The 26,290-nt window shown below is 41.3% G+C and overlaps 1 protein-coding gene across 1 annotated transcript in view; it reads right to left on the bottom strand.

The window, feature by feature from the left end:
* The window catches only part of igl (igloo), a 183,435-nt gene extending 161,642 nt beyond the window's left edge, over positions 1-21,793 (bottom strand). Inside the window, exon 1 of the mRNA XM_070094739.1 lies at positions 21,642-21,793. Coding sequence (XP_069950840.1) covers positions 21,642-21,732 — 91 coding nt within the window. The 5' untranslated portion in view covers positions 21,733-21,793. The remainder of the gene's footprint in view (positions 1-21,641) is intronic.
* Between the last annotated feature and the right edge of the window lie 4,497 nt (positions 21,794-26,290).

The following is a 26,290-nucleotide window of genomic DNA, read 5'->3' as shown; positions in this document are numbered from 1 at the left end:
TACCAAAGATGCTAGTTAGTACCATAGGCAGGTGTTTTTACCAAAGATGCTAGTTAGTACCATAGGCAGGTGTTTTTACCAAAGATGCTAGTTAGTACCATAGGCAGGTGTTTTTACCAAAGATGCTAGTTAGTACCATAGGCAGGTGTTTTTACCGAAGATGCTAGTTAGTACCATAGGCAGGTGTTTTTACCGAAGATACTAGTATATATCAGAGATAATTTTTTTTTTAACAAAGACGTTAGTTTACATCAAGGTCAGGTGTTTTTCAAACATGGTAGTTTATACCAAAGGCAGGTATTTTTTAGAACATTGTGTTATAATAAGGGCAGTTATTTTTAGAATATAGTACTTTGTACCAGGTAGTTTATATTAAGGGTAACTTATACCAAAGGCAGGTGTTTTTTTTAACTTGGTACTTTATTCCAAGGACAGGTGTTTCTTCAAACATTGTTTATACCGAGGGCAGGTATTTCTCCAACCATGGTAGTTTATATCAGGTACTCTTCCAAATATGGCAGTTTATATGAAGGACAGGTATTTTTCAAACGGTTTATATCAAGGGCAGGTGTTTTTCCAAACATGGTAGTTTATATCAAGGGCAGGTGTTTTTCCAAACATGGTAGTTTATATCAAGGGCAGGTGTTTTTCCAAGCATGGTAGTTTATATCAAGGGCAGGTGTTTTTCCAAGCATGGTAGTTTATATCAAGGGCAGGTGTTTTCCAAGCATGGTAGTTTATATCAAGGGCAGGTGTTTTTCCAAGCATGGTAGTTTATATCAAGGGCAGGTGTTTTTTCTAAGCACTGAGAGTTCCATTTAAGTGCTTTGCTTGTAAATCTATATATACTCACTCTCATACTCGCACTCATAATCATACACTCATACACTCATAATCATGCTCACACTCATATTCACACTCATAATCACACATACACACTCATACACTTATACTCCCACAGAGACAGGATGTTCCAGAGATAGGACACAACAACAAGAGGTCACAATTGGAAGTTGAAGACTCAAATGAGTCAAAGGGATGTTAGGAAGTATTTCTTCAGTCACAGAGTTGTCAGGCAGTGGAATAGTCTGGAAAGTGACGTAGTGGAGGCAGGAACTATACATAGTTTTAAGACGAGGTATGATAAAGCTCATGGAGCAGGGAGAGTGAGGACCTAGTAGCGATCAGTGAAGAGGCGGGGCCAGAGCCTCAACCCCTGCACCCACAAAAAGGTGAGTACAAATAGGTTGGTACACATACACTCATACCCTCACACTCACGCTCGTACCAACACTCACAATCATACACTCACACTCACACACTCACAATCATACACTCATACTCATACACTCATACTCATACACTCCTCTCTGGAATAAAACTGCATTACTGCATTGCTGTATCATTGCATTGTTTTAATGTATTTACTGTTTTGCTGTATATTCTGTATTCCTGTGTCAATGTATTGATGTAATGCTGTATTTGCTCTGTTGCTGTATTGCTGTGGTTGGTATATTTGCTGTGGTTACTGTATTTTTTTATGGTTACTGTATTTGCTGTAGTTGTTTCTCTCTCAAACTTCAGGAATTATTATTATTATTATTATTATTATTTTATCGCTGTTATTATCGTCGTTGTCGTCGTTTATTATGTTTTTACACTCCTACCATCTCCCACTGAGGTAAGGTGATCCGATAAAGAAGAAACACTTTTACCATCGTTCATTCAAGCACTGTCTTGCCAGTGAGGCGCCTACATTACACTTCAGATGCCCATCCAAACTGTAATATCCTCGACACTCCTTCACAGTACAGGCACTGTACTTCCCACCTTCATCACTCGAGTCAGGCTAACCGGTTTCCTTGAATCCCTTCATAAATTTTACCCTGCACACACTCCAACAGCACGTCAAATCATAAAAAAACCACTTGCTTCCACTCCTATCTGACACACGCCTATTGGGTGTCCAAGCCCCTCGAAAATAAAACCTCTATAACCCCACCCCCTTCCTTCAAGCTTTTCTGTAATGACCTACCACTCCTATCCTCCAGGACTCGAGTCCGGCTAACTGGTTTCCCCTCAATCTCTTCACAAAATATTACCCTGTTCACACTCCAACAGCTCGTCAGGCCCCAAAAACCATTCGTCTCCATTCACTCCTATCTAACACGCTCACACATGCCTGCTGTATGTCCAAGCCCCTTTCACACAAAACATTTTTCACCCTCTCCATCCATTTCTAGGATGACTCCTACCCTCCTCCCCTCCATTACAGATTTACACCCTAAAAGTCATACTAGTTTGCTATATCCTGTCTAAATGTCCCAACCACCTCAGCAACCCTTTCTCAGCCCTATGAATAATGCTTTTGGTAACTCCACACCTAATTTCCAAACTCCGAATTCCATACATAATATTTACTCTACACATTGCTCTCAGACATGACATCTCCACTGCCTCCAGCCTCCTCGCTGCAATGTTTAAACTTTATGCTTCACACTTACATAAATGTGTTGGTACCACTATATTCTAGTACATTTCCCTTCTTGTCTCCATAGATAAGGTTGTTTGTCTCTACAGATGCCTCACGGCACCAACCACCTCTTTTTTCCCCCTCGTTAGTTCAGTGGTTCATCACATCTCTCATAGACCCAAGCTCACTATCAAGTACCTGAACACATTGATGAGGCGGGACCAAGAGCTATGAATCGACCCTTGCACCTACAATTAGGCGAGTACATTTAGTTTCTCCATATTCTCTCCTTCCAACCTGATATCAAATCATCAATTACGTAATTTTTTTGTTGTTACTCTCATCACCTTGCTCTTTCCTAAATTCAGTTTTAATTTCTTTCTTCTATATAACCTCCCAAATTAATCTACCAACTCGATCAACTTCTCAGAATCTCCCAAAAGCACCGCGTCATCGGCAAAAAACAACTATGACAACTCCCACTCTATATTACATTCGTAATCTTTTAATCCCACACGTCTCCCCAACACCGTCATCACTAAATCACCATCTTGCAAGAGGCACACCAATATTACAGCTCAGATTCCCCTCTTCACTCGTCCTTCGTAGTGCAGGCTTTGTACTGTTCATCTCCAGGACTCAAGTCCGGCTGACAGATTTCCCTGAACCCCTTCACAAATGTTACTCATTTCAAGGTTCAGACCTCAAGGGTTAGGGTTTAAGGTTCAGACTTCAAGATTCAGACTTCAAGGGTCAAACTTCATGATTCAGACTTCAAGAATCAGATGTAGAGGTTCAGATGTCAAAGTTCAAACTTTAAGGTTTTGATATCAGGGTTGAGACGTCAAGATTCAAAATTAAAAGTTCAGTTCAAAATTTAAGGTTTAAACTTAAAGGTTTAGGTTTCAAACTTCATACTTAAAGGTTCAAACTTCAGGGGATTGAGTCCCTTGATCCTGTTCGGATTTTTTATTCTTATTGAACAATAACCACTGTTGTTGTTTTTAAGTTAGGCGAGACAACATTAACTTAACCTAACGTAGACTTTAGTTTCTAAATCTTTTATTAAGTGAATTGTGTGAACCACACGGGTGAATAACAGAACCTCCACCATCTGCTATACTGAATGACCCATACTGGTTTACCTCTCCACGAAAGCATAAAAAAACATATCCAAACACTGACTAAAAGGTGTTCTTGATAGGAGAGCTGGAGTACAGACATGGAAGCTCACTAAAGCTCTCTCCTGATGCTCCTTTTTACAGCCACTGTTTCGTAAATGCAATTGAATAAAACCATCGAAAACTGAACAACACTTACTATATATATATATATATATATATATACATATATATATATATATATATATATATATATATATATATATATATATATATTTCAATCTCATTTACGAGAAATATCAGAGTATGGAGGAGATTTATATTTCGTGGCAGAGATGAGTTAAGCGACGCTCGTGGAAATAAACACTGGAATCAGGTAAATATCATTGGAGAGTAAATGCCAGGGGTAACATTGCCCAGCGATAACGTGTTATCACTGCACTGCCAGAGTCAACATTCGAGTAAATATTAATCATAAGATCACTGTGATAACGTGTTATCACTGCAATATCACTTCCAATACTGAGTTAATATCTGTGATGACATTCCTAGTGATAACGTGTTATCACTGCAGTGCTACTGGCAGCACTTGCATGGGTGACAGGAAGTTCCTCTCGTGATAGATCATTTTAATTTTTAAAGGGGTGGAAAGGTAAGCCAGTGGAAGGCGTCGGTCAGATGACCAGAAGCTCAAGTGGCGGGTCATCATATGACTAAGACCTGTGTCAGGAAACACTTGTCCTGTTTCCTGACGACTCTTACCTAACCTAACCTCTCGGAGCGAACCAGAGCTCTTGAACACCTTCAGTATCAACACCCTTCGTTATTACAACGAGAACTAAACGAAGTCGTCTAACGAAACAATTATCCGTTAATAGAGCTTAGTCTAATTCAGTTCTATTGTTCACCTCAAGAAATGTAAGTGAAACAATAACACACGAAATTATGAACAATTTCGTGTTAAAGACAACGCGCTTCGTATGTTATCATATTCGTATCAACATTCGTATCATATTCGTTATCAACATTCGTATGTTATCATATTTGTAGTTGACTTAACTTGGTAAATTTGTATAAATATGCTAAAGTGTATTAAGTTATTGACTGGATGATTGTTGGATGGTTATTGACTGGTAGTTGGATGGTTACTGGTTGGTTGATGGATGGTTACTGGTTGGTTGATGGATGGTTACTGGTTGGTTGATGGATGGTTACTGGTTGGTTGATGGATGGTTACTGGTTGGTTGATGGATGGTTACTGGTTGGTTGATGGATGGTTACTGGTTGGTTGATGGATGGTTACTGGTTGGTTGATGGATGGTTACTAGTTGGTTGATGGATGGTTACTGGTTGGTTGATGGATGGTTACTGGTTGGTTGATGGATGGTTACTGGTTGGTTGATGGATGGTTACTGGTTGGTTGATGGATGGTTACTGGTTGGTTGATGGATGGTTACTAGTTGGTTGATGGATGGTTACTGGTTGGTTGATGGATGGTTACTGGTTGGTTGATGGATGGTTACTAGTTGGTTGATGGATGGTTACTGGTTGGTTGATGGATGGTTACTGGTTGGTTGATGGATGGTTACTGGTTGGTTGATGGATGGTTACTGGTTGGTTGATGGATGGTTACTAGTTGGTTGATGGATGGTTACTGGTTGGTTGATGGATGGTTACTAGTTGGTTGATGGATGGTTACTGGTTGGTTGATGGATGGTTACTGGTTGGTTGATGGATGGTTACTGGTTGGTTGATGGATGGTTACTGGTTGGTTGATGGATGGTTACTGGTTGGTTGATGGATGGTTACTGGTTGGTTGATGGATAGTTACTTGTTGGTTGATGGATGTTTACTAGTTGGTTGATGGATAGTTACTGGCTAGTTGATGGATGGTTACTGGTTGGTTGATGGATGGTTACTAGTTGGTTGATGGATAGTTACTTGTTGGTTGATGGATGTTTACTAGTTGGTTGATGGATAGTTACTGGCTAGTTGATGGTTGGTTGATGGATGGTTACTAGTTGGTTGATGGATGGTTACTGGTTGGTTGATGGATGGTTACTGGTTGGTTGATGGATGGTTACTAGTTGGTTGATGGATGGTTACTAGTTGGTTGATGGATGGTTACTGGTTGGTTGATGGATGGTTACTGGCTAGTTGATGGATGGTTACTGGTTGGTTGATGGATGGTTACTAGTTGGTTGATGGATGGTTACTGGCTAGTTGATGGATGGTTACTGGTTGGTTGATGGATAGTTACTAGTTGGTTGATGGATGGTTACTGGCTAGTTGATGGATGGTTACTGGTTGGTTGATGGATGGTTACTGGTTGGTTGATGGATGGTTACTGGTTGGTTGATGGATGGTTACTAGTTGGTTGATGGATGGTTACTGGCTAGTTGATGGATGGTTACTGGTTGGTTGATGGATGGTTACTGGTTTGTTGATGGATGGTTACTAGTTGGTTGATGGATGGTTACTGGCTAGTTGATGGATGGTTACTGGTTGGTTGATGGATGGTTACTGGTTGGTTGATGGATAGTTACTAGTTGGTTGATGGATGGTTACTGGCTAGTTGATGGATGGTTACTGGTTGGTTGATGGATGGTTACTGGTTGGTTGATGGATGGTTACTGGTTGGTTGATGGATGGTTACTGGTTGGTTGATGGATGGTTACTGGTTGGTTGATGGATGGTTACTAGTTGGTTGATGGATGGTTACTGGTTGGTTGATGGATGGTTACTGGTTGGTTGATGGATGGTTACTAGTTGGTTGATGGATGGTTACTGGCTAGTTGATGGATGGTTACTGGTTGGTTGATGGATGGTTACTAGTTGGTTGATGGATGGTTACTGGCTAGTTGATGGATGGTTACTGGTTGGTTGATGGATGGTTACTAGTTGGTTGATGGATGGTTACTAGTTGGTTGATGGATGGTTACTGGCTAGTTGATGGATGGTTACTGGTTGGTTGATGGATGGTTACTAGTTGGTTGATGGATGGTTACTGGCTAGTTGATGGATGGTTACTGGTTGGTTGATGGATGGTTACTGGTTGGTTGTAATAAAGTTGGTAAAATTACCGACAATATGTAAAGTAAAAGGACACAAGTGCAACTAATGTGACATTTATTGTGGCAACGTTTCGCTCTCCAGGAGCTTTATCAAGCCATTACAAACAATACATGGACACAGAGGGTATATAAAGGCTCAGAGTGAGGTGAATACTAGTGAGGTCCCATTTCGATGTTCACTAGTAGTAGTAGTAGTAGTGGTAGTGACAAAAGTAATACAATATGGTAGAGCAATTATTTCGTACATGAGTAAAAGGATATAAAAGCTATTACTTGGGTAACATAAAAATAGGTTGGACAAATATAAACTGGAATGAGGCAGCTTGTTTCAGTGTTCACTCTCTGTGCTTTGTGTAGTATAACAGGAGAGACTATGTGATGGCAGGGTTTACTGTTTTCAGGAGGATTCTTGCTAAGACTTCGGAGATGGTGAAGCTGCCGTTGTTTTGTTTAATTGTATTCGAAACAGCGATCAGTGCTGATTCGAGGCACTGGCTGGTTGTTGGATGGTTACTGGCTGGTTGATGGATGGTTACTGGCTGGTAGATGGATGGTTACTAGTTGGTTGATGGATGGTTACTGGTTGGTTGATGGATGGTTACTGGTTGGTTGATGGATGGTTACTGGTTGGTTGTTGGATGGTTACTGGCTAGTTGATGGATGGTTACTGGCTGGTTGATGGATGGTTACTGGCTGGTAGATGGATGGTTACTAGTTGGTTGATGGATGGTTACTGGTTGGTTGATGGATGGTTACTGGTTGGTTGATGGATGGTTGTTGGATGGTTACTGGCTAGTTGATGGATGGTTACTGGCTGGTTGATGGATGGTTACTAGTTGGTTGATGGATGGTTACTGGCTGGTTGATGGATGGTTATTGCATGGTTGTTGGATGGTTACTGGTTGGTTGATGAATGGTTACTGGTTGGTTGATGGATAGTTACTAGTTGGTTGACGGATGGTTACTGGCTGGTTGATGGATAGTTACTAGTTGGTTGACGGATGGTTACTGGCCGGTTGATGGATGGTTATTGGCTGGTTGTTGGATGGTTACTGGCTGGTTGATGGATGGTTACTGGCTGGTTGATGGATGGTTACTGGCTGGTTGATGGATGGTTACAGGCTGGTTGATGGATGGTTATTGGTTGGTTGATGGATGGTTACTGGCTTGTTGATGGATGGTTACTGGCTGGTTTGATGGATGGTTACTGGCTGGTTGATGGCTGGTTACTGGCTGGTTGATGGGTGTTACTGGGTGGTTGATGGATGGTTACTGGGTGGTTGATGGATGGTTACTGGCTGGTTGATGGATGGTTACTAGCTGGTTGATGGATGGTTACTGGCTGATTGATGGATGGTTACTGGCTGGTTGATGGGTGTTACTGGGTGGTTGATGGATGGTTACTGGCTGGTTGATGGATGGTTACTAGCTGGTTGATGGATAGTTACTGGCTGGTTGATGGATGGTTACTGGCTGGTTGATGGATGGTTACTGGCTGGTTGATGGATGGTTACTGGCTGGTTGATGGATGGTTACTGGCTGGTTGATGGATGGTTACTGGCTGGTTGATGGATGGTTACTGGCTGGTTGATGGATGGTTACTGGCTGGTTGATGGATGGTTACTGGATGGTTACTGACTGGTTGATGGATGGTTACTGACTGGTTGATGGATGGTTACTGGCTGGTTGATGGATGGTTACTGGCTGGTTGATGGATGGTTACTGGCTGGTTGATGGATGGTTACTGGCTGGTTGATGGATGGTTACTGGCTGGTTGATGGATGGTTACTGGCTGGTTGATGGCTGGTTACTGGCTGGTTGATGGATGGTTACTGGCTGGTTGATGGATGGTTACTGGCTGGTTGATGGATGGTTACTGGCTGGTTGATGGATGGTTACTGGCTGGTTGATGGATGGTTACTGGCTGGTTGATGGATGGTTACTGGCTGGTTGATAGATGGTTACTGGCTGGTTGATGGATGGTTACTGACTGGTTGATGGATGGTTACTGACTGGTTGATGGATGGTTACTGGCTGGTTGATGGATGGTTACTGGCTGGTTGATGGATGGTTACTGGGTGGTTGATGGATGGTTACTGGCTGGTTGATGGATGGTTACTGGCTGGTTGATGGATGGTTACTGGCTGGTTGATGGCTATAAATAAACGCAGGGATAATTATAAACATCATTGTTCTAAGTATTCCCACCAGACTCTGAGAGCAAACATTGTATGTGTGGACGATGCTGAAGTTTGTATCACAAGATTAACTTATTTTAAGTTGTTAAGTTGCGAGCAACTTGCTTGGTTGTGTATTATCTTCTAATACCATTGAAAAACTATTTGCTGGGACATTTCAATCCTGTCATTATATAATTTTCTTCACTTCTGCCCTCATTTAGCTTCTCATCAATGATTATGAAGGTCTGTATATTAAACTTAACTCCATTAACCTCTAGGCATTTATGAAGGTCTTTACATTGACCTTAACCTACATTAACTTCCAAGTAGTATATATTAAGGTCTCTATTATCCTTCTCCGGAAGATCTAATCTCAGATGTATATCCTTATAGCCAATCAGTTTCTGTTTGTCTAGCTTGTGTAATTCTTTACTCGCCTCAGTGTTATTAGCGTGTTCTTATGTTTCTCGTCTTTGCTATCTCGTCTGTATTCCGCTACATCTTCTTGAATGATGAAATCTAATAAGCGTTTTCTCAACTTATTTTTGTGTCTCTCTTCTCTTTTGGTTATTTCCGTTCTTGATTTTATTTCCTACTCTGAACAGCCAAAAACAGTAACCGCTTTTCTCTGTCAACATTCTCTGCCAGTGGTTTAGAATGTGTGTGTGTGTGTGTGTGTGTGTGTGTGTGTGTATATGTGTGTGTGTGTGTGTGTGTGTGTGTGTGTGTGTGTGTCTGTGTGTGTGTGTGTGTGTGTGTGTGTGTGTACTCAAGGAGCTGTGTTGACGGTCTTCAAGATTCGGTTCTTATCTCGCTTGCTACAGGTAGATTACTTGGGCCTCATCATATCTCCTGAAGCAGAGTACCGAGTTTGTCTCCCCCACCGTCTCATTCCAGTCATTCCAGTTTTCAACTATCCTCAGACTAATAGAAGTTATTCTCTAGTCATCTGTGTCAGCTTGATTGATCCTGGTCCTCATAATTCAAACAATGTGCGTCTTTCAGCTCTTGTTAAATCCTTTAAGAGTCTGTATTTAGTAATCATGTCCTCACTTGTACTTTTCTAAGGTTATCTTCATTTTCTTCAAAATGTATTCATCTCAGTTCTGGTACTTGGACCTTTTCGAGCCATTCTGAGGTTTGCTAATCTTGTATCTGCTGCTGCTGACATTAAATGGTTTATGTTATTTCTGGCGACATACTTGGTGTTATATTTACCCCCAGGTCCTTTCACTTTGATATTTGCAACTTCTCTCTAATCATGCTGTAATCTGTTGCCGGTCTGCCTTAGCGTTCTCCAGTTTGCATGACCTTGCATGTGTTCGGGTTTAACTCGACAAGCCACCTGTTTGACCACATGATTAGTCTCTTGAGGTCTCGCTGAAATTTATCAGTACCCACTTCTGTTACCACTCTTCTGTTAATTTTACATTATCCACAAAGAGTGACACAGAAGACTCACTGTCTCACGTCTAACTGAAACAGTAGCTGTCTTAGTACTAATCCTGGGGGAACCCCACTTGTTACTCTCTCCCATTCTGATGTCTTAGCTCTTTCTACTACTCTCTGCCTTCTGTCACTCAGACACTGCCTGCCAACACTCTGCCTTTTAACTCTGCCTGTTCCTCCAGTTTCTGGACTAATCTCTGGTGTGGCATTGTATCAAATGCTCTCCTACAGTCCAAGAAGATGAAATACACCCAACCCTGTCTTCTTTATATTTATGATTCGGCCATGGAAGTACAATAAATTTGAAAAACATGATTTTTCAAGATTTTCTGTAAGGAATTTTCTCTCATGATACCCTAGTAATATTTTCCTTACTTTCCTCTCCTGAACTTTTGACAGCATGCTTGTTAGTTTACTGGCTTGTAGTTCAGTGCTTCGTGTGTGTGTGTGTGTGTGTGTGTGTGTGTGTGTGTGTGTGTGTGTGTGTGTGGCGTTTGCATGTGTGTTTGGCTGTGCGTGTGTGGGAGGGATAGTGGGAGACTGAATTATGGATTGCTAGGTAGAGTAACCAGGAGAGACTGTTCTGTTTTTCCCTCTCAGTTTTGGTTGAATATACAGTCAATGAGACGGAGCAGGCAGTTACTAGAGAGGCTTCTAGCTCCCTTGAGTTTACTCTTTTCGCTGTGAGGTCTGAGTCAACGACATTTCTCGTCCCTATCATCGTTATGGAGTGAAAGCCAATGCTGTCGTGTTTGTTTGCTTAGTTAATGTGGTTTAAAGGATGTCGACCACATGAGGATCATTAGGGCTGCATGTTACTTGCTCACCACCAGTCAAGAATACTTGAATTCCTATAACAGGGATTAATGCAAACTCTGTGTACATACACTGAGAGACATACACCTCTCTGTGTACATGCGCTGTCATCAACAGTCGTATAATTTAATGAGATGACAACGTCGGGCATGTTACCTTAAACCTGATGTCCCTGTTCACCTAGCAGTAAGTAGGTACCTGGTTGTTAATCACCCTACACGTGCTGTCCCTGTTCACCTAACAGTAAGTAGGTACCTGGTTGTCAGTCTCCCTACACGTGTTGTCCCTGTTCACCTAGCAGTAAGTAGGTACCTGCGTATGTCACTTTAAACCTGCTGTCCCTGTTCACATAGCAGTAGGTAGGTACCTGGGCGTTAGCCGACTGATGTTAGGTGGCATCCTGGGGGACAAGATCAATAGATATAAGACAGACAGTCCTTGACGACGCACTGACTTCCTTGAGTTATCCTGGGTGGATAACCCTCCCTTCCTACCCTGAGTTATCCTGGGTGGATAACCCTCCCTTCCTACCCTGAGTTATCCTGGGTGGCTAACCCTCCCTCCTTAACCTGGGTTATCCTGGGTGGCTAACCCTCCTTACCCTAGGTTATCCTGGGTGGCTAACCCTCCTTACCCTAGGTTATCCTGGGTGGCTAATCCTGTTACCCTGGGTGGCTAACCCTCCTTACCCTAGGTTATCCTGGGTGGATAACCCTCCTTACCCTAGGTTATCCTGGGTGGATAACCCTCCTTACCCTAGGTTATCCTGGGTGGATAACCCTGTTACCCCGGGTTAAAGGTCGAAACAAATCTTATCTTAACCGGAGACTATTTTAGAACGATGACATTAATTTCTTCAACCGAACGATAACCTAACTCATAATGCATCTTTCTATTGTAATATGTTTCTGTGAACGCGACTGAATTAAGAACATCTAAAATTTATTAAGTCGTGGAAAGACCTTCATAGTATTTGCTACTCAGGTTTGAATTCGGTATTTGAGTCGATTTTACCAAGAAAAAAAAAAAGAGAGGTGTATTAGAGAACAGAGTGAAGAATAAATCATGTTTGAGACTCGTCTAGGAATGTTTTAGGTATGTATCAAATTCATTTCACGATTTTAACTTTGGCTCAAAGAAAATCTAGAACGGAACGAGTTAAAGGTTTCTGGTAGAGATAACTGGACAGATCTTCCGCCTGCGTGACTGTGACTCGCGTGGAACGTTTCGATACTTGTGTAAGGATGTGTTACGCGCACTTTTACGAAGATTCGTTTCGCTCGCTAGTTACTTTCTGAGGATACGTTTCACCCAGGTGATGCTTCTCCAAACCATAATGGTTCACTGGATCCCTAAAGCGCCTGATGGGCGATACGTATCATAACGTTGCCCCCAAGTAACTCATTTTCCAAACTTGTAATAATATTGGTATATTTACCCACAGTATGTTAGGTAAAAGGACACAAGTGCAACTAATATGACATTTTATTGTGGCAACGTTTCGCTCTCCAGGAGCTTTATTAAATACTCCATTAATTCCATATGCCTCCATTTTTTTTACATAACATTTAAAATATTGTCTGCATTGCACATCAATTTTTAAACAAATCCAAAAAAAAATAAACTCCTGTTGGGAATATAGTTTTTGTTTTGACTAATTCCTCCGTTGCATGGTTTAGTTATCCCAGTTTCAACTTCTGTTTTGCTCATTCTCGCTATGAATAATCTTTTTCCCTCAACAAAAGTTAGCTGTTACTGTGAGCTGTTACTGTGAGCTGTTACTGTCAGCTGTTACAGTCAGCTGACAGTGTGAGCTGACACTGTAAGCCATGACTGGAAGAGTATCGTGCCGACAGTATGTAGATAATGACACATTTACACAATTCAAAACATTGAAGAAACGTTTCGTCACAAGAGGCTTCTTCAGGACTGAAGCGAAACGTTCCCTTAATAAATGTCTTGAACTACGTGTATATGTGTTTATCTACACACTGTGAGCCATAGATGCGAGTTGTGGCTGTGAGAGTTACTAGTAGCCATCACTGTGAGACGTATGAATCAGTGATGAGTTAAGCAAATCATCACGACATAACCCAATAAATCATCCCAGAGAGAGAGAGAGAGAGAGAGAGAGAGAGACAGCTTCCCCCTCCCGTCTGGGTCTCGACGCAGAGACTCGATCCATCAACACGGAATATTCCTTCGTTAATCACGGGATTTCATCCTTCAACAAGGAGGATGCAAACCGTAAACACATGGGATCTCGTCCGTCATCATGAAGGATTTCACCAGTAAACAAATGGGATCTCATCCCTCAACACAGAGGCTGCCATCCTTAAACACAAAGGATCCCATCTTTCTTGAAACGCACTAAAAGCCTTCCTCTGTTTTCCACAATAAGCACGTGAATCACAGTCCTTTAAATGAGTCTTCGCGATGAGCACTAAGAGAATTTCGTTTTTTTTATATATTTTTCTTTATTTTCAAAATTTTCCTCTCTTGGTGAGCCAAAGGAAATGATCACAACGATGCTAGATCAGCGTCGACCAAGTAAAGTCAGCATTACACTCCACTTAAAAGGTTAAAGAGACAGTAAACAGGTCGTTGGAGAAGTCAGTGGAGCGAGCCGGGACACCCTGGCAGCTCTCTCCTAACATTACCTCCGCTCCAAGAATTTCCTCCTCTTGCTTTTCAACCATTATATTGGCGTGCTTTTTAAGTCAGACTTGTTGACTTAGCTTATTCAGCAACAATCGCTTTTACTAAATAAGCCAACCATATATTTACTTTTCGCTATAATTCTTTGGAAAATTAATTGAATTTAACGAAAATATGTTTATTTAATGATAAATAATTTTATTTAAGCTGACTTTTGAGTAGTAGGATAAATATAAATTATATTATGTAAATTTAGAAAAGCTGCTTAATTAGTTGTGTGGTAAAATTAGACAGCTGTCAATACGTCTAACATATAAATTAACATTTTCGTAGAAATATATTTTTTTCAGTATATTTTTTTTATCAGTAATGAGAGTGCTGGAGGCTCGATACTCCGGCTGCTAACCTCAAGATAAAGTCCCCCAGTTATGATTACTGCATTGCAAATTTATAGGATTTTTTTAAATAGAAGTAATCCATGCTAAAGAATGTGTGTGTGTGTGTGTGTGTGTGTGTGTGTGTGTGTGTGTGTGTCTGTGTGTGTGTGTGTGTGTGTGTGTGTGTGTGTGTGTGTGTGTGTGTCTGTGTGTGTGTGTGTATGTGTATGTGTGTGTGTGTCTGTGTGTGTGTGGCTGTGTGTGTGTGGCTGTGTGTGTGTGTGTGTGTGTGTGTGTGTGTGTCTGTGTGTGTGTGTGTGTGTGTGTGTGTCTGTGTGTGTGTGTGTATGTGTGTGTATGTGTGTGTGTGTCTGTGTGTGTGTGGCTGTGTGTGTGTGGCTGTGTGTGTGTGGCTGTGTGTGTGTGGCTGTGTGTGTGTGGCTGTGTGTGTGTGTGTGTGTGTGTGTGTGTGTGTGGCTGGCTGGCTTAAGCCAAGTGCAAATTTTGTATCCGATGTACATCACACAACACCTACCTGGAGGTTATTCCGGGGATCAACGCCCCCGCGGCCCGGTCCATGACCAGGCCTCCCGATGGATCAGGGCCTGATCAACCAGGCTGTTACCGCTGGCCGCACGCAGTCCGACGTACGAGCCACAGCCCGGCTGATCCGGCACTGACTTTAGGTATCTGTCCAGCTCTCTCTTGAAGGCAGCCAGGGGTTTATTGGCAATTCCCCTAATGCTTGATGGGAGGCTGTTGAACAGTTTTGGGCCCCGGACACTTATGGTGTTTTCTCTTAGTGTACCAATGGCGCCCCTACTTTTTATTGGCGGCATTTTGCATCGCCTGCCCAGTCTTTTACTTTCGTAGGGAGTGATTTCTGTGTGCAGATTTGGGACCATTCCTTCCAAGATTTTCCAAGTGTAGATTATGATATATCTCTCCCTCCTGCGTTCCAACGAGTACAAGTCAAGTGCTTCCAAGCGTTCCCAGTAGTTAAGGTGCTTGACAGAACTTATATGTGCAGTAAAAGATCTCTGTACACTCTCTAGATCTGCGATTTCACCTTTGTATGGAGATGTTAATGTACAGCAGTATTCCAGCCTATAGAGAGAACAAGTGATTTGAAAAGGATCATCATGGGCTTGGCATCTCTCGTTTTGAAAGTTCTCATTATCCATCCTATCATTTTCTTTGCACGTGCGATCGTGGCACTGTTGTGATCCTTGAAAGTGAGATCCTCAGACATTACTACTCCCAGGTCCCTTACATTATTTTTCCGCTCTATTGTATGGCCGGAGTCAGTAGTATACTCTGTTCTAGTTATTATCTCCTCCAGTTTTCCATAACGGAGTAGCTGGAATTTGTCCTCATTGAACATCATATTGTTTACCGTTGCCCACTGGAAAACTTTGTTTATATCTTCTTGGAGGTTAACCGCGTCCTCAGCAGATGACAGCCTCATGCAGATCCTAGTATCATCCGCAAAGGATGATACGGTGCTGTGGTGTATATCTCTGTTTATGTCTGATATGAGGATAAGGAATAAGATGGGGGCGAGTACTGTGCCTTGTGGAACAGAGCTCTTCACTATGGCAGCCTCCGATTTAACTCTGTTGACCACTACTCTTTGTGTTCGATTTGTTAGGAAGTTGAAGATCCATCTCCCCACTTTCCCAGTTATTCCTTTAGCACGTATTTTATGGGCTATTACGCCATGATCGCATTTGTCAAATGCTTTTGCAAAGTCTGTGTATATTACATCTGCATTCTGATTTTCTTCCAGTGCATCCAAGGCCATGTCATAGTGATCCAGTAGTTGTGAGAGGCAGGAGCGACCTGCCCTGAACCCATGTTGCCCTGGATTGTGCAGATTTTGGGAATCCAGGTGATTTGCAATCCTGCTTCTTAGCACTCTTTCAAAGATTTTTATGATGTGGGATGTCAGAGCTATTGGTCTATAGTTCTTAGCTAATGCTTTGCTGCCACCTATATGGAGTGGGGCTATATCCGTTGTTTTAAGTGACTGGAATTTCACCCATGTCCAAGCTCCTCCTCCATAGTGTACTTAGGGCACGCGAGAGGGGTTTCTTGCAGTTCTTAATGAAAACAGAGTTCCACGAGTCTGGGCCCGGGGCTGAGTGCATAGGCATGTTGTCAATGGCTTTTTCGAAATCTATCGTAGTTAGGGTAATGTCGGAAATCTGGCATACATTTATGGAGTTTTGAGGCTCATTCATGAAGAAATCATTTGGGTCGTCGATTCTCAGACCGATTAGTGGTTCACTAAACACAGAGTCGTACCTGCATGCCATCTTAAGCCAACTTTAGGTATGGTAGACATTCGAGTATGGGGTGACTACCATTGTGCTGGAGGTCGCTGCTTGTTCAGGGTCAGGGACAGGGACAGAGGCTCAGGTGAAACTACCTTGCATGTAGGGGCAGCTTAGGCCTCCAGGCCCTCACAAGCCTCGGAGTGGAGAAGAGCGTGATATGACCTGTTCTCTATAACGAGTGCTGTTTATAGCTGTAGCAGCGAGAGCTCTCATACTTACACTCTACAAACTCTTCAGTTTTTTTTTGGTTCAGTGATTAATATCCACTGTACATACAGCGGTGTAAATACTGTACTTGTATGTTTATTAAGGTGCTAGGAGTATATGGCAAACCAAAATTAACTTCTGACAAGATTTTGTTCGAATTTTTTAGCCCCGTTGATTTCTCTTATTGACTACAGTTGGCTGATATCTAGGACGGTACTGCAGGACCCTGACGGTGCTTGTCCCCGTGTTAGTTGGAATGATGGGGATGGGCAAGTGGGTGAATTTAACCCATATATACGTAGATGGAGAAGACTATTCGAGAATAAAGGTCAACACTTTAAATAACGACAACAAGGTAAATTAAGTTTCCTTAGATATGTTAGTTGTAACTGTTGTTGTTGTTGCTGCTGCTACAGCTGCTTCTTTGATGGTCCTGGGTCACACTAGTTACTGTTGTTGCTGCTGTGGTCTTGTGGTGGTCTTGGGTCACACTAGTTACTTTTGTTGCTTCTGTGGTCTTGTGGTGGTCTTGGGTCACACTAGTTACTGTTGTTGCTGTTGTGGTCTTGGGTCACACTAGTTACTGTTGTTGCTGTTGTGGTCTTGTGGTGGTCTTGGGTCACACTAGTTACTGTTGTTGCTGTTGTGGTCTTGTGGTGGTCTTGGGTCACACTAGTTACTGTTGTTGCTGCTGTGGTCTTGTGGTTGTCTTGGGTCACACTAGTTACTGTTGTTTCTGCTGTGGTCTTCTGGTGGTCTTGGGTCACTAGTTACTGTTGTTGCTGCTGTGGTTTTGGGTCACACTAGTTACTGATCCTGTTGTGGTCTTATGGTAGTCCTGGCCCACAGAGGTCATTACTGTCACGTCATTATTTCCAAATTGCTGGACTAAATTTCGGGTATTACTGAATAATTTGCGAGAATGAATTGTCCAGCAAATGTTGACTGATAGAACACGTTACACCTGCACCACAATCATTGTTAATTGATAGAACATACACCTGCACCAAAATCATTGTTAATTGATAGAACATACACCTGCACCACAGTCATTGTTAACTGATAGAACATACACCTGCACCACAATCATTGTTAACTGATAGAACACGCTACACCTGCACCTTGGTCATTATTAGTACATATATTTTAGGTACAAATTCACATAATAACAAGCTTACAAGTTTAAGGTGATTACGATGGTCTTACATAGCATGATAAGTGTACATTCTCTGGAATAACCCAAGTAAAGTCAGACCAGCCGACTTATTTTAATTGTTGTCCTTGCATTATTTTACTATTAGCTGCCTAGCTGCTGCGTCCAGTAGAGGTCAGTCATAATTATAACCGTAAAATTTCAAACAACTTAGTAACTCAACTCCCTGAAAGTTAATTACAATAAAAAGAGGCACAATAGGTATAGTAAAGTGAGTTATTTACACGAACATTAAATAGAGAAAATCAGCTTAATTTAGTAGATCTACGGATGTTAACTATGCAAAGAAATAATTATTTTCTGTTTCTGTAGCTTCATTCACTAGGGATCTTTTAGGTCTCTTCTTAAACTGGTTCATGCTAGGACGCCTTGACATATTCAGGTAATCCGTTTCACTCCTTTATTGTTGTATAATACAGGGTGTTTGAGACCCGACCACCTACTGTAGGTACTAAAAAATTGTGCTCACTTCCCCTAGTACCATACTGAATTTGGTTCCCAACTTTGACAGCAAGATATTCTGGGTCCTGTCTGTGAAAATTTTATACAGATTTAACTTCAGCTGCTTTATTCTGTCTGCAACAGTCAGCATATCCATTTTTTTGTAATTCATCCTGGCCTATATGCTCTCTTGCAACCTGGCCAGGATGAATATTATAATTTTCTCCTGTGAGGTTTGTAGTCTGTCAGTGTTTTGAAAGAGCAGAGTACCGTCAAGAACAAGAATAATTTATATCACATTGTATAAGAATTAGACTTAGGATCCTGCGAGCCTCTTTTTTTTTTTTTCTGCGAGCCTCTGTACGTGGATATTGTGTTCGTCTCTACAGCAACTTTACACTGTTCACTATACGCTCTCTGTTGACTGGCAGAACACTATACCTGTACCATGGTCATTACTGACTGGTAAAATACACGCTACACTTGTACCACGGTTATTATTGACTGGTAAAACACGCCGTCAGACCCTTGCCCTGCCGGACCTCGCTAGAACTCTCTCTCTCTCTCTTCTTACTCCTTAATCCCCTCTTCTTGATCTCCCTCATTTTCATAGCACTAGCTTCATGATCACCTTACATGTGAACCACCATCGGGTCAGCGATGATCTAAGCCAAAAATGGATCATGACCTTCCCCAGAGAGTAGGGAGAGGATGTATTCCTCGAGGTAGCCCTCATAGATATTCCTCGAGATATCCTTCACAGGTATTCCTCGAGGTATCTCTTACAGATATTCGTCGAGGAATCAGTCACAGGTATTCCTTGAGATATCACAGGTATTCATCAAGGAATCCCTCACAGGTATTCCTCGACGTATACTCCGCGGATATCCTTCAAGGCATTCCTCACAACACCATCCCTGTACCAGGGGCATTAAAGGAATCAGACGAGATCACTTACCGAGTCCAATAAACTGCGCACGCGCAAAATACCATCACAGTTCATGTTTTAAAGAAGTTACATTGTTATTTTGGATGGCAGTGAGAGTTGTGTAAAATTTGTGGACTCTGGCAACAGTCCCGCGGACTCCCTCACCAACCCATCTTTCAACTTTTTGTTTAGAGTTCTTGACAAAATGGACGCTTCAGATTTTATATCATACCCCGTACTGCCAGACGTAAATCTCGTCTTTTTTTTTTCCTAATTTCGTTATTGTCTGGCACTAGAATGTAAATACAGATCAATATTTACTAGTCTAAATTAACCTAACTTGACCTAAGCGATAATAACGAATAATAAAATCTCTTAAAATTTTTGAACTCTAATGCACTTACTGCAATTAGTCTTATATTTCAAGTACTAATTAGAAGACAGGTTGAGTATAAGTCCTAGATTACGGTTCTTTTAACGCGTGCTAGAGTACTATTTTACACAGCCACTATCCAGTCAGTGACGAAGGACTCTGTAAGAGGTAAATGTGAAACTAAAAATATGCCTAAAGTAGAAAGGTCAAGGAGTATCCAGGTAATTCTCATTTAGAGTATCTGGGGACGAGATGAACAGTTGATATCTGGTCATTGTGAAAGGAAAGCGTAGGTAGAGTAGCTAAGGATGAAATGATTCGGTTGGCAACGTTTTCGCCTCACTGTGGTCCAAGTGTCCGTGATTCAGTACCTGGCACGGGAGAAACCGTTGGACGTATTTCTTTACAACTACTGTCCCTGTTTTAGCGGTTAGCAGATACCTGGGTGTTAGTCGACTGGTGTGGGTCGCATCCTCGGAAAAAAGACTGAAGGACCACAATAGAAATAAGACAGACAATCTTCAACGACACATTGACTTTCTTGGGTTATCCTGCTTCGCTAACACTCCGAGTAAAAAAAAAATCCGAGCAGATTTTATTTTATAGTTGGTCATTGTGATATGAAAACGTTGGTAGAGTAGCTTGGGACAAGATAAACAATTGATAACTGGTCATTGTGGTGTAAAAGCATAGATAGACTAGCTTGGGACGAGATGAACAGCTGATAGTTGATAACTGATCATTGAAATATGAAAGCGTGGTTAAAGTAGCTACGGACGAGATAAATAGTTACTATGATATGAAAGCGTGGGTTGAGTAGCTGGGGACGAGATGTGGTGAAAAGCTGATATGAGATGTTAATGTTTAGCTAGAGTGACTAGAGACGATAAATGCCCTAAAAATATTATATGTATCGTGTTTCATATTTTACGAGTGAAATGGAGTGCTCTAACTACTCAGTGAAGCTTGTCTTACACATCACCCCGCGACTACATTACTGACGAGTTTCTTATTGAATTAACTGGTTAAAACACGAACCAATAATTAAAGTACTGAAGAGATAATTACGTAAGGTTATTTGCAAACTAATAGCAGCAACACGTAATGAATGGATGCAATACAAGAAGAGGGGTGGGACGGAGGTATCCTAAAAGCTTTCGGCACGAAGCCGGCATCAGAAGCTGAACGATTCAGTGAATCATCTCAAGGTAAGGCAGGATGCTAAATGTGGCTTCTGAGATCTCACTGATACCTTCCTAACTTTCTGGATTTTCTGCCTGGCCTTGGGTTGATCTATTCAATCTCTTTTGATGACGACCTCGTGGCGAAAGTGGTAAAGCTTCTATCCCACCCCGGTGGTACGGCGGTGGTCGCAACCGTGACCTGAAGACTTCCCATATCTCCTCCTACCACCAGGTCTTCCTACACGAGGCCAGTTGAAGGGACCAGACAGAGAGGAGCCAGGAAAACTATGGACTGTGCCATATGTTGTTCCTAGCCTCTACCTCCGCCCCCATGAGAGCGGCTTCTGCCCTGAACTTCAACACTGCAATTCCTACATTTTTATATCAACCATCGTCTTCTTCACCTAGTAAGAATGAACCACTGACTCAGCTGCAGCTGAAACATAACAGTTTTTAAACTTCGAAGAAATATTTTTTTTTCTTTCCTCAAACACCCATAACAACCTTATGTTCAGTATACATTAAGTGCTACAACCACTGGAAGTTATAACATGTGATGTATTAGTTGTATGCTGCAGAAGAAGGGACACCAAAAATATAACTGTTTCTGAAGCTACAAATACAATACAATATAATACAGTACAAGTTTATTTCAATATGATATACTGTTTATACAGAAATGGGTGACACTTGAGAGCATACTGACATCCCGTAGTTATGCAGAGCTTTTCGGGTAAATAGGAATTTACATCACTTTATTCATTGGGGACATGGTAAGGTGAGTTAACAATTGTTGAGGGCGACTGACCTGGGTCGGTGAGGTCAATGGCAGCAATCTCCTCATCAGCTTCCTGAGCGGCTGGCTGCTGGTGCTCCTTCACCTCCTTACGAGACTTCATACCCCGAAAACCCGCCTGGATTTTGGTGGCCGCCTTCTGCACCTCGGGGTCGTTCAGGTCAATATCTGTAGGGACAAAACCCAGGTCAGGGCAGGCTAGGGCAATTTTCAGGTGATACTAAGGACAATTTTGTAGAGGTGATGGTCAGTGTAAGTCAGGACAGTGTTTGATGAGTGATGGTCAGGGCAGGTCAGTCTTAATACCCACTGATCAGTATTGAAAATGTTGAAATTGGTATATAGCACCAACAATTGTAACAGTTGGGGTATCTTTATTGTTGATTAAAACGTTTTGCCTACACAGTAGGTTTTGACTGAAGTAGCCTACCATGTAGGAGAAACAACGAAGAAACCTAACCGTTGCAAATGTCTCTTACTCTTCAATATAACCCATAATCTCCCATGAAAACAATGAAACACCGAACTAAGCGAGACTTGTACATTTCAGCCCTGCTTAAGAGGATCTTAGAAGCTGACATACATTGTTCCCACTTCACTCTCTGATTCATTCTGTTTCCATGTGTTTTATTGATCAGTGTTCGCTTCACTGTTACCATGGTGTGCTCACTGAGAGGAAATCGAAGAGGCGGAAAAGCTTGCAATTAAAATAATGTGACCAAGTGAGATGATATGGACACAAAAAAATGTATTAGTGTAGATAAGTGAAGACATGTGGAAATATAACACCGTTTATCGATTATATTAATGGTATACAGTGCTGGGAAGTAGGTGAAAAAACATACGTGCAGCACTTGTGTATCTTTATTACCTAAATGTTTCGCTTTCAGTCAGTATTAGTCATCTACGCATTCGACTGAAGAACCCTGCTGCGTAGGCGTTACATATAAGAAAAAAAGGATATCAGTCAACTGAACATGTGTCTTTTCATCTACTGTTTTGCCAAGGTGAGATATATAGTCAAGAATAACCTCAAGTTTGGTTAGTAAATACAATTTAAGTTACAAGTGCAACTCAGTGCTCTCTAGTTACCCAGGCGGGAGTTACTACCTCGCAGGCTCCAGTTATGATGTTTTCCAGGAATATTTACTGCTGGCAACTTGCCATTCCCCAATATCATATACTATATATATGTCATGCATTATAGCCAGGACGAGCAAGGGTATCCACTCCTAGAAATATACAGCAAATACTGGTATATATACGTTGAAAGTTTACTTTAATCCTTATTCTGGGGATTAAAGTGTTATTAACTGGTGGTGTACAGGTGACTTGCAGCAGTCTTAATGACCCTCGTGTAGTCAGTTAGAAATTAATCCTCACAAACGAACTATAGCAATATCTCTCAGTATATAAAAAATACATGTAAGACTTTCAACATATATTGTTTCGCTGACCAGGAACTTTATAACTGCAATACAGATCAGAGAGACAGATGCAGGATAGGCTTACGTGGGAATGGTCCAAGTTAGTGATGCTTAAAATCAGCAAGACGGCCTTATCATGTCGGCCTAAGGCTAATTTACCAAATACTTTTGGAGATGATCAAGCTTCCGGTGTTCTGGACAACTGTATTGCTAAGACGTATAACCTCAGATTCAAGACAATGTTGTTGTTGCTGATCCTCTTCTTAAGATGAATCTGCCCTCATTCCACTTTGCCAGGCGGTCGTGGCTGTTCCTATGTATTAGGCATTGTTGACATATCAGTTCTACGTGCGTATTTGTATTCGTTAATTTTAGTGTCCAAATCCCTGGCCGTTTCTCTCATGTAAGCTTTGTCGTAGCTTCTGCAAACTACACCATAAACCTCTGCCCTGGTATCCAACAAGACTGGATATTCTCTATTGGTTAAGGTTCCTGATAATTGTACCAACGGACGTAGCTACTTTAAGACTATGTGTATGCGGAATAGGATTTAGCAATGTTATCCGAGTTTAAATTATTTTCTGTTTTAGGGATTAAGGTATCCCAGACTGGTGGTGAACAGATGGTATACAGCATTACTGATCCTCGTGTATCATATTATTGATCCAGGCGTAGTCGGTAGGATTTAAAGCTAATAAATAAACCAACCAATATATATATATATATATATATATAATATATATATATATATATATATATATATATATATATATATATATATATATATATATATATATATATATATGTCGTGCCGAATATATAAAACTGGTCAATTAGAAAGAACTCATTTAAAATTAAAACCTTTCTAAAATTTCTCTTGTACGTTTAAAGATATATTTTTTTCATTAATGTTAAAAATTTTAATTTTGCTTCAAAAGAATCTTAGAAAACTTACCTAACCTCATAACAACAACAATTTATTTTAGCCTAACCCAACTAAATATATTTTAGATTTGCTTACAATAATTTAATACTAAAAAAACACAGTGAAATATAATTTTTTCGTTAGGTTCAGAATTATTTTGGCGAAATTATTGCATACACAAATTTTCACTTGTCCTATATGGCAAGATGAGCGTTGCTATTTAAGCCAAGATCGCAAGTTCTGCCTATTCGGTACGACATATATATATGTATATATATATATATATATATATATATATATATATATATATATATATATATATATATATATATATATATATATATAATGCAGAACAACCACTGAGAAAAAGAAAATGAAATTCCAAGCGCTTTTCCTGATTTCTCATATTATCAAGAAAAAGGTCCTTGATAGTGTTAGAAATCACGAAAACGCTTGGAATTTCACTACTTTTCACATTGAATGTTCTGCATATTGTGATATCACCTGTCTACTGTGATCTTACTGCATATATTTATTATTTTTTATTAACACCAAGGCAGGGTGGCCCAAAAATGAAAAACTTTCATCATCATTCACTCCATCACTGTCTTGCCAGAGGCACACTTACACTACAGTTATAAAACTGCAACATTAACACCCCTCCTTCAGAGTGCAGGCACTGTACTTCCCATCTCCAGGACTCAAGTCCGGCCTGCCGGTTTCCCTGAATCCCCTCATAAATGTTACCTTGCTCACACTCCAACAGCACGTCAAGTCTTAAAAACCATTTGTCTCCAATCGTTCTTATTTAACACGCTCACGCATGCTTGCTGGAAGTCCAAGCCCCTCGCACACAAAACCTCCTTTACCCCCTTTCCTCCAACCTTTCTTAGGCCGACCCCTACCCCGCCTTCTTTCCACTACAGATCTACACGCTCTCAAAGTCATTTTATTTTGTTCCATCCTCTCAACATGTCCGAACCACCTCAACAACCCCTCCACAGCACTCTGGATAATACTTTTGGTAACCCTGCACGTCCTATTAATTTCACATTGCCCTCAGACACGACATCTCCACTGTCTCCTGCCTTCTCAATGTTGCAACATATATATATATATATATATATATATATATATATATATATATATATATATATATATATATATATATATATATATATATATATATATATATATATCTCAGAACACAACGAGAAGGGTATTTCTTTCAGTGCCAAACCCAAAATTTCTCAAAAAATGTTGTTTTCGGACCTTTTATGCAAATTGTTGATGAAATCTTTATTGTAAAATATCTCTTTATCTTGTTGATAAAATCTCTTATATCTCGTGTGTAAAATATCTGTTTAGCACATGTTTCTCTTGTACACAAATGTCTAATGTGTAAACATCTATCTCTCTCTCTCTCTCTCTCTCTCTCTCTCTCTCTCTCTCTCTCTCTCTCTCTCTCTCTCTCTCTCTCTCTCTCTCTCTCTCCCAGGTGTAAATGTCTGTCTCTCTCACTCGTGTGTAAAAGTCCCTTGTGCATTAATACCCATTAAACGCAAATGTCTCTCCTGTGCGGAAATTGTCGGGTCTAAAAATAGCTGCTGGGGTCACTGCCCTCGGGTAACTGCCCTGGGGTCACTGCCCTGGGGTCACTGCTCTGGGGTCACTGCTCTGGGGAGGAATTTTCAGTCTCTTTGATTTGAGAGTAACAGGAAGACGCTGTCTTGTCTAGGTCACCTGTACTGCTGTCTTGTCCAGGTCACCTGTACTGCTGTCTTGTCCATGTCACCTGTACTGCTGTCTTGTCCAGGTCACCTGTACTGCTGTCTTGTCCAGGTCACCTGTACTGCTGTCTTGTCCAGGTCACCTGTACTGCTGTCTTGTCCATGTCACCTGTACTGCTGTCTTGTCCAGGTCACCTGTACTGCTGTCTTGTCCAGGTCACCTGTACTGCTGTCTTGTCCAGGTCACCTGTACTGCTGTCTTGTCCAGGTCACCTGTACTGCTGTCTTGTCCATGTCACCTGTACTGCTGTCTTGTCCAGGTCACCTGTACTGCTGTCTTGTCCATGTCACCTGTAATGTTGTCTTGTCCATGTCACCTGTACTGCTGTCTTGTCCAGGTCACCTGTACTGCTGTCTTGTCCAGGTCACCTGTACTGCTGTCTTGTCCAGGTCACCTGTACTGCTGTCTTGTCCAGGTCACCTGTACTGCTGTCTTGTCCAGGTCACCTGTACTGCTGTCTTGTCCAGGTCACCTGTAATGTTGTCTTGTCCAGGCCACCTGTACTGCTGTCTTGTCCA

The sequence above is a fragment of the Cherax quadricarinatus genome, chromosome 47 (genome assembly GCF_038502225.1).
Source record: "Cherax quadricarinatus isolate ZL_2023a chromosome 47, ASM3850222v1, whole genome shotgun sequence".
In the NCBI taxonomy this organism is placed as follows: Eukaryota; Metazoa; Arthropoda; class Malacostraca; order Decapoda; family Parastacidae; genus Cherax; species Cherax quadricarinatus.
This window is presented reverse-complemented; position numbering and strand designations above follow the sequence as displayed.